At 28.0% G+C, this 9,057-nt stretch overlaps 2 protein-coding genes and 1 pseudogene across 2 annotated transcripts; all 3 read right to left on the bottom strand.

Annotated features, from left to right (window-relative positions):
- Positions 1-2,761: 2,761 nt before the first annotated feature.
- LOC106364220 (profilin-4) lies at positions 2,762-3,858 on the bottom strand. Its single transcript, XM_013803842.3, has 3 exons — positions 3,681-3,858; positions 3,321-3,458; positions 2,762-3,205 (listed from the first exon to the last, which is right to left on the bottom strand). Exons 1-3 carry the CDS (start codon positions 3,810-3,812, stop codon positions 3,071-3,073), a joined length of 405 nt encoding a protein of 134 aa, XP_013659296.1. The 5' UTR covers positions 3,813-3,858; the 3' UTR covers positions 2,762-3,070.
- A 207-nt stretch (positions 3,859-4,065) lies between these two features.
- On the bottom strand, positions 4,066-5,803 carry LOC125590677 (annotated as a pseudogene).
- A 344-nt stretch (positions 5,804-6,147) lies between these two features.
- On the bottom strand, positions 6,148-7,460 carry LOC125590130 (defensin-like protein 163). Its single transcript, XM_048763208.1, has 2 exons — positions 6,786-7,460; positions 6,148-6,441 (listed from the first exon to the last, which is right to left on the bottom strand). The coding sequence occupies exons 1-2, from the start codon at positions 6,835-6,837 to the stop codon at positions 6,257-6,259; spliced, it is 237 nt and encodes a 78-aa protein (XP_048619165.1). The 5' UTR covers positions 6,838-7,460; the 3' UTR covers positions 6,148-6,256.
- Positions 7,461-9,057: the final 1,597 nt, after the last annotated feature.

Here is a 9,057-nt window from a genome sequence, read left to right as displayed (position 1 = left end):
GAATTAAATATGACCAAATTATATTAAGTAGGTAAATTCTATAATTCTTTAAATTGTTTCATTTAAATAAATTATCACTTATCATTAAAATGAGTTAAAATTTGTAAACTATATAATATTTTTATACAAAAATAAATTTATTAACGGTTAAACTTTTAAATCTATAACTATATATTATTTTTTATTTATTTCAACAAAATATAATAGTATATAATAACCTTTAGTTCAGATAATATTTTAAAAATATGGTATTAAAAAACTATGAAATTTTAAAATTTTTATTTAAAATATTAATGACAAATTCAATTTTAATGATAAATTATTATTTATTTTAATTATAAAAAATATGTTGAGAAACATTTAGAAAATATTACCAAAAATTCAAATATTTGTTCTATAAAATAATGTATTAATGTAATAACAAAACCAAATTCATAATTCATGTAATCTTCCAAACTGAGAAATAGTAGTGTATTTTTCAAAGTTTTCTTAAAAATAAATAAAATTTTAAAAATAAATTTTCAAACTCAAAATGATAATATTTCAAATTTTACTAAAGATAAAATCATATATAATAAAGAATAACTTTTTGAAATGAACCACGAAAATACAAACTATACATGTTGAAAAAATTAAAGTAATCTAATATTTTGAAATCTTAATGAAAAATGAAAATAAAAATTAATATTATAATATCCAAAATTATCATATGCCAATAAAAGTTTCTAAAATAATATGATAGGTGAGACTATATACAAAATTTACTAAAATAATAGGGCTATATTATTTAAACAAAACAATGTTTCTACTTATAAAATCTCGTAAAATACTAAAATAATATATGTTAAAGTATATTTTCTAAAACAGAACATGTAAATATAAATTATTTTAAACATATTTTTTTCTATAATATAAATAAATTTTAAAATGTATTATAGTAAAATGTATAAATTAAAGAAAACACATATTTTGTAGGAAGTTATTTATTTGAGTATTTCATATTGTTATTTTATGGTACCTAACTCGAAAATATATTAGTAAGTAATAAAAATTAATAATTAAGTAAAATGTACTAAATAAATCACTATATATTAATACTATCGAATAATAAATATAAATAATAATATTATAGAGTTACACAATATATAATACTAAAATAAAAATTAAATATTTTAAAATTTATAATAATATAAAATACTTTTATAAAATGAAAAATTATCCGCACAAACGTGCGGGTTAAAATCTAGTATATATTTATGTTGTTGTAAAAGAAATAAAATCAGATTCGACAGTTCCTATTATCAACACCAATTCAATAACAAACAAATTATTTAGTTTAAAATGCTTTTACAATAAAGTTAAAAAAAAATCTTTTGCAAAACAATATCTTAATTAAAGCCAATGAAAAATAAACTAAATTCATTGAATATCATATATATACCATAACTATTTATTATTATGAGCGTTGAACAACAAAAATAAAAACATGAAATAAAACTGCATTTAAAACATACATCATCTTTTAAAAAGCTCATATATATATTAGGTTAAGAATTCTTGAATACATGCATGCATCTTACAGTTTAATATTTTTAATATCCCTGTAAAACTTTTTTTTTTAAAAACTTATGGGCAGTAACGGCCCTGTGCAGAAGCATTAGAAGCATCTGCTTCCAGCCTTCCATAAGATATTAATTTTTCGGCCAATTTACTATGTTTTAGCAGTAGCTAGAAAAACCACTTCAAGATAGCAGGTTCAAACTTCAAGGTAGCAGGTTCAAACTACTAGGCATCGGCCGGACCTGTTTATGGGTAGAACCTAAAAACACACAATATATTGAAAGAAAGGACACTTTTTACCTTTTGGTTTCTCACTAGTACCTTTTTAGTTTGGTTACAAATACAAAGTATACTTTTTGTTTTACTTTACCATTTTAGATATTTTTCTATTCATTTTTAGTATTATTAAGCTTATAATTTTCTTTATTTGTGCTTGTAATTTGCTTCATTTTTGCTCCACCTTTGTCCATTTAGTCCCTACTATTTTTGTAGTAAATTATGTTACATTTTTATTTTGATTATTTCTCTTTTCATTTAATTCTATCGTCTATAAGCAATCAAAATTGAATAACTTTTAGTAAAATATTTATAACATGATAATAATTAAAAAAACAATGTGAAAATTATATTATTTGCATGATTTCAGTTATTTTTCTAGTAGGTTCTCAATAGTAATGCTGATAACACTATTGTCAAAAACGATTTTGGAACTCACAAAACGGCGATAGAGTACGTTGTTGCTGCTCCAGAAAATAGCAATACTTACTTTGTAATCTTTTTTAACAGATGAAACTACGATGAAGAAGTTAACATTGGGGAGATGAAAACCAATTTAACTATTCTAAGTGATAGTCGAAATGAAACAATTCTCACATGTAATTTGAATGCTAAAGATGGTATCGGGACATTCAATTCAGCAACTCTTGGTAAGATCTTTTGTCTTTCTCTTTTATAGAAGTGTTATTGCTTTCTTATTATAACCTAAATTATTTATTTAAAAAAAAAATCTTAATAATGCCTTTGTTTAATTGCAACCGTGTAGAGAATGATTTTCTCGACCCGACGGAGAAAAGTCTAGTACGCTACTTCTAAATCATATAACTGTGGTTTCTAAGCTGCAAATTCAGTTATAAACGTAAAAATAGTTATATTTTGTTCTTGTAAACAATTGATGTAATAGGGACTGATCTTGAGTTAAAGCTCATGAAACATGTCAAAATTTATACAATATCAAAACTGGCAGTGTAATAATTTTTTATGTTTTAGATCGATGTTCAACTACATATGACCACCGAGTTTGGATGCAATAGAAAGAAAAATGTAATTGGTTAAAAAGCAATAGAAAATTAATTAAATATGTTAAACAAGAAAAAAAAAAAACAAAATGAAATGTATGAAACCAAGAAAACCATTTTTTAAGAATCAGACATTGATTAAGGCTTCAGCTTCTTAGAGAGAATCCAGAAACCAAAAACCAAATCCTATATATTAGTTTGATGAGGTTGGTGGCTTAGAGATCTTGTTCGAGGAGGTAATCACCCAGCCTCTCGACGACCATGTTGCACTGTCCTGGTGTGACGGGCTCTTCATAGATCCCAAACACACATGATTGTCCTGTTTTCTTTATGGTTATGCCTCCTGCTCCCTATCGAATCAAACCAACAAAAAAAAAATACAATGTTCTTTGATAATGCACATAAACATATATATATGTAGGGATAACATGTGCAATCATGAAGCAAATCGAAGAGTTACATTACCTTCTTGCCACGGATTACAGCACCAGGCTCACCTTGGATCACCATGTACTTGGCCCCTGCTAGAAATAACCCTGTGGGGGCTAAGTGACCCGGTTCATCAAAATCCTTCATTATACCAGTGAACTCTTGTGCCTTGAACTATCATCAACAATATCATAAACAGAGTAAGGATTATTTCAATCGTGCCAATAAGATATATGTCATTATCTAATATATTACACAAGAAGTGAATGCGCTTATACACACAAGAACAAGATAGAGATTGATCGACTTTGAATGTAATTACAAGAATATGGATCTATGATGTACATTAAAAGGGAATCTCCATACCAATGGCATTATTAAAATCTTCATATATACCTGAGGGAAGTTGGCGCTCTGAGCCCAAACGCTACCGTCATGACCAACGATTGCTGCAGCGGTTAGGTGATGACCCTGACCATCTCCAACATCACACATCAAATGCTCATCAACGTAAGTTTGCCACGACATTTTTTCCTATCTTCTTCTTTTTCTTTTCTCTACGTTATATGTTATGAGCAGCGTTGGGACGTCGTCCTCTAGATAAATAGGGGAAGCGGAAAACAATGCGGCAAAGAATGATTCTCAACCGTTTGATAACATAGACTAATTCTCAGCCGTACATTTCAATGTTTTTACAAAAATATAATTTCAATTAGTCTTTTTGCTTACGTCTCGCCTTTGTTATAGCTTCATCATTAATAACGATCACCAACGAAATTTTCGCGGGAATAAATGATTACTCGTAATCAATTATGTTTTTATTTTTTAGGGGTGTCAGTGGAAATCGGATTTATAATGATTATTTGAATTTTCAAAGAAAAAACGAGTCTGTCCAAATAGTATTATTGGTTTATAGATTCATACATTCTCATTAAAATCTAGTGTTATTGGTTTAATGATTATATAATTTTATACAAAATCATTTGTTATTCTTAGAATCATTATATTACTTTATTTTTATATATTTTTACAATATAAAAAAATTCTTTAAAGCTCTTTCCAAATTTCTCAATTTTTAATATCAACAAACTCTATAGAAATCTAAGTGTCACCAAGACTCCCTTATATTTTTGGTCAGTTAATAACAAGTCATATCTTGTCCGACCAGACTCGTCTGTTGTGTCATGAAATTTCATCTGGTTCACTCGATATCCATTATTAATCACTGAAATTTAATTTAATTAGGTTAAAATATTGCTTGACGACCAAGTTTCTCGTAGAGATCATTTATAAGGGCACTCAGCATTTGAATACAACATTGAATCAAAAGCCTCTCAATGGATTGCTCATATTTAAAAGTGTACCGCTCATAACACACAAAGCTACCTCCTATTTGTTAGTGGAATTGTTTATTTCAAAGATTTGGGATGATTAAGCCGATTGAAAACCAAGAAACACGAGAGGGTTTATATTTCAGTCGGTGAGACGATATGATCGACCTCTGAATGCAGTGTTTGAGCTCTCTGGTGGGGCACGAGCACTTGAATAAGCTCCGTCTCCTCCTCCTACTGCAGCTCCTACACCACTTGCTTCTCGAGCTGCCACTGGAGCTCCTGTTCGCCACCTTGCTACCAGTTTATTACTATTGAGACAGTCAAGGGATCACAAAAAAAAAAAACAACCAAAACTCAAAGAAACAATTTGGAACAAGTCATAAATTTGAATCAAGGATACACCCATTTAGGGGTTTTCAGGTAGTTCTTTCCGGTGGCGAGAGGGCGAAGGACTGTTAAGAAGTAGTACAGATGTCCAGCTATGATTCCAAGAAGATCGAGTGCTAGCATTGCCCACGGGAGGTAGAAAGCCATGTGGAGTAACTCCCAAGTTTCAAAAAGTTATAACTTAACATTATAATACTAGAGAACAGGTTCTTGAATAATGCTCACGAAAAGAAACACTTTCAATACCTTAAGATTGACTAGACCGTATAGGCTGATGTTAGCATTTGGAAACTCTCTGCTCCAGAGCTACAAAAGCATGAACACAAGTGAGCTCCAAGGAACGGTGTCCAGAAGAACGGAAATGCTTGAATACAAGTTCAGGGATCAAAGCAATGTGGATAGGAGAAGCTAGGCCAAGCTGAGAGAGTGATGTAGCAAGGAGGCACAAAGTACCATAAGCTTTGGTTATTGGTGGCAGTGAGTTATTATAATATCTGCAACCAAATAACCGATGCTATAAGGACACGCCATCGAGACTCAGCTAAAACATATAAGCTTTTGTCACAACAGAAAGACACGATTTTTATGATCAGCTAAAGATCGAGATCAACTATTCGAACCCATCTAACGCATTAAACATGTCACTAAAGCAGAAATAGCTATGAAAGTCTTGTCCTTTCAATCGTGACATTACATAATCAAACATCTAAAGACCTCTTTCACAAGTAAGTTTCTAAGCACAAAATCACATACAGCAAACAAACACAGGAGTGTTAGCTACATCAAGAGACCTTCCATGTTCAAGAACTAACCAGTTTCCTTTTACTAATCAACTTGATGACTAGATACTAAAGTAGCTTAACAGATGTAAGAATAGGAGCCACAAATGAAAAAAAAATAAGGAAAGACAATTTGGAGGAGAATATAATTTCAAAGATGGTAAAATTGGAGAAAGATTAGCATTATCTACTTGAGTTTGGTCGGACTCAAAGATCCGTGATCCGAGATTATTTATTTTGTTTTGATTATGGCAAAAATACCGCTCGTGCCACGTTTTGTTAGCACTGATTATCACTGAGATTGGACATACTTTATTCAACCGTGATTTGCATATACGGATCTGGTTAGCAAAATGCATGTTTAGTATTTTACCGCAAGGTTTATATTACAAAAAAAAAGAGATAATTATTCATGTGATAATAAAGATTTTGTGTCTAGTTTAACATCATATTATATATATAATAATAAAGCTTAGCAATTATATTCACAATTGCATTTAGAGTTCTTAATGTTATCTCCGAGACAAACGCCAGTCCCCTTGTACTTCTGAATACAAAGTGGTTGGCATTCTTGAAAAGTGCATGGCTTGCTTAGGTTCAACACCACACTACACCTTCTTATCTCCGCTCCATCTGCACTTGGCAAAGCCAAAAATGCTAAAAACAAACAAACATGTTAAAAGAGCTTACAAATGTAATTTAAGTATACTTTTTAACAACTGATAAATAACTTAAGCATAGATTATAATATAAACGAACAAGCATATATTATTAAAATATGATTAGTTGAAAGGTATCTAAACCTACAATTATAAATATATGTCTGATATATGTTAAGTGATCTTTGTAAAATCTAATCAACTGACTAGTTTGTTTTATAGTAGTGTTTATTTGTAAAACAAACTTTGCTTAAACGATTTAGACGCATCAATTTCAAGAATTAATATATGATGCTTGTATAGTTCTTTGCTCAATGAAATACAAGCCGTACGAAATCTTACCAGAAAGAACAAGCATGGAGATTAACAGACACGAACAAACTAATTTTGCCATGATTTATGAAAAAAAAGAAGAAGAGGGTTATGTTAATACAATGATTATTTGATTGCAGAAATTTTTGATATTGAAAATGGGATAGAGAAAGAGCATTTTATACTGATTAGAGAAACTCTTTCTAGGAAACATATATATGAAAACTATAATATGAAGAAAATAAAAATAACTTATTTACATAACCAATACTGTAAAAATCATACATAGTTATAAAATCTAGTACTAAATTTTGAAGAATTTGTTTTCAAAAATCTTGATTGAATAACAAAATGGTTTTTGAAAAATAAAAAACTAAAAACAGAAAAGTATTTTATTAACGACAAACAACTAAAGCCTAAAATTTACCAGTCTTGTTATGCTTTAGCTATTTTACTTTATGTGAATTTCATAAAGAAAGAAATCCATTCACTTCCTTTCACTATTTCTTACTTTTTATTTGTGTACTTGCATTTTGCAAAAAAAAAAAAAAATCATTTCACTGAAATCATATTCTGTTTTAAATATCATTTCTAAAAGAAAATAATACCACAATATACTAATCATATTAAAACTAAATCGACCAGGGTTTTAAATCAAATTTTATATATTAGAAGATCTGAAGATGATAACTATAAACAGATTTAAGTTGCAAAAAAAAAAAAAAAAAAAAAAAACTATAAACAGATTTATATTGATGTAAACCAATATTGCTCAAACGTCTCTCACACGATCACCACCACTTCCACGAAACACAAACCTATCTCTTTTATCAGCTCAACTAGATTCTGAAAGGGCGGGTATATTTTTTGTTTTACATTTTAAAAAAAAAAATTAATTTTCATATTTATATTTTTCTTTATAATCATATTTATACTTTTCTTTGTAATTGTGTTTCTCTTTGTAATCCTATTTAACAAAATAAAATGGGTTTTATAAATTGTGATCCAATGTAAATAAAAACCACGTTACCTTTAAAGCGCAAAACTAATTCTAAAATATAGAATTAGTGGGTTCGTTTACAAAAAGAAATATGGGGTTAGTGGGTTACAGTTATATTATTTACTTAATAGATAATAACTCTTTAAATAAAAAAAATAGTTAGATCCTATTTTTATTGATTGGTCATACTGTTGTTTTAATAGAATATATAACATTTAATAAATATTTTTGATCTAATAACCTATTTCGGTCCCGTTAAACTAAATGAGTTTATATGAATGTTTATTTCTATTAAAACCGTTAAACCCTATTTTAACATCTTGTTCTTTGTTAATTGATAAACTTAATGTCTATGTAAAATATTTAAAATTTGAATAAATTAATGTCTAGTTGAATAAATCCTAATTTTTTAGGTGAGATGTAAGTTATAATTAGTTAAAATAATTAAATATACCAAATTTTATTATTACTAAATATTATATTTTAATAGTCGGTGAAAATAGTATATATCTTCTTTCATAATATTAAAGGTGAAAAAATGAAACTACAATAAGTGTTTTTATTTTGTATTTCTTAACAAATATAAAGTATCTGTGATATAAAAATTAAATTTTATACTTTTTAACCGAGATTATAAGAAATAATTAGCATACAATTATAGAAAGATATGTCAATAATGTAACTGTATACATAATTATATAAAATAATGTGTTCTATTAATAAAATAAAAGGTTAAAATTCTAAAAAGAAAAATGTTCAGATTATCCAATAACACACAAAAGAAAATTCTGATAGAATACTGTTGAAAGGAAGTAAGCAAACTTAGTTTTGATATAAACCCAAAAGAAAAGAATAATTATTATTATCATTTATATAACAGTTGACTAATATAAATATTAGAAAGAAGTGGTGTGGCCATCGATAATTATAGAAAGGAGGTTACAAAATACATGTTTTGACCAATAGATGGTAGTTATGGAAATACAGTTTTAATTTCAATTCAGTTTAAAAGTATTATGTTTTATTTCTTTTAGATTTGATAACATAGAAAAACAATTATTAGACTCAACATATATCAATTGGTCATATTTGTGTTTTAATAGAATAGATCACTTTCGTCGTTTGTATAAAATGTACATATGAACTATCCAATCATATCTGGGCACGTAATGGTTTAACTACAAAATTAATGATGTGGCATGATTTATGTGAGCTTACTCTCACTTTCGTCGTTTGTATAAAATGTACATATGAACTAATTTCATTTATATTCTATCAAAATTGTTTTGATGTAAAGGTTAT

This window comes from Brassica napus, chromosome C7, assembly GCF_020379485.1.
Source record: "Brassica napus cultivar Da-Ae chromosome C7, Da-Ae, whole genome shotgun sequence".
Lineage (NCBI taxonomy): Eukaryota > Viridiplantae > Streptophyta > Magnoliopsida > Brassicales > Brassicaceae > Brassica > Brassica napus.
Note: the sequence above shows the minus strand (reverse complement) of the source record. Positions and strands in the feature narration are given on the sequence as shown.

Coding starts and splice junctions, on each gene's coding strand:
- LOC106364220 (XM_013803842.3), bottom strand. CDS start 3,812: ATGTCGTGGCAAACTTACGTTGATGAGCATTTGATGTGTGATGTTGGA. Junction 3,459..3,680: donor AGAGCGCCAACTTCCCTCAG/GTATATATGAAG, acceptor TGTTGATGATAG/TTCAAGGCACAAGAGTTCAC. Junction 3,206..3,320: donor CTGTAATCCGTGGCAAGAAG/GTAATGTAACTC, acceptor TTGATTCGATAG/GGAGCAGGAGGCATAACCAT.
- LOC125590130 (XM_048763208.1), bottom strand. CDS start 6,837: ATGGCAAAATTAGTTTGTTCGTGTCTGTTAATCTCCATGCTTGTTCTT. Junction 6,442..6,785: donor CTCCATGCTTGTTCTTTCTG/GTAAGATTTCGT, acceptor GTTTGTTTTTAG/CATTTTTGGCTTTGCCAAGT.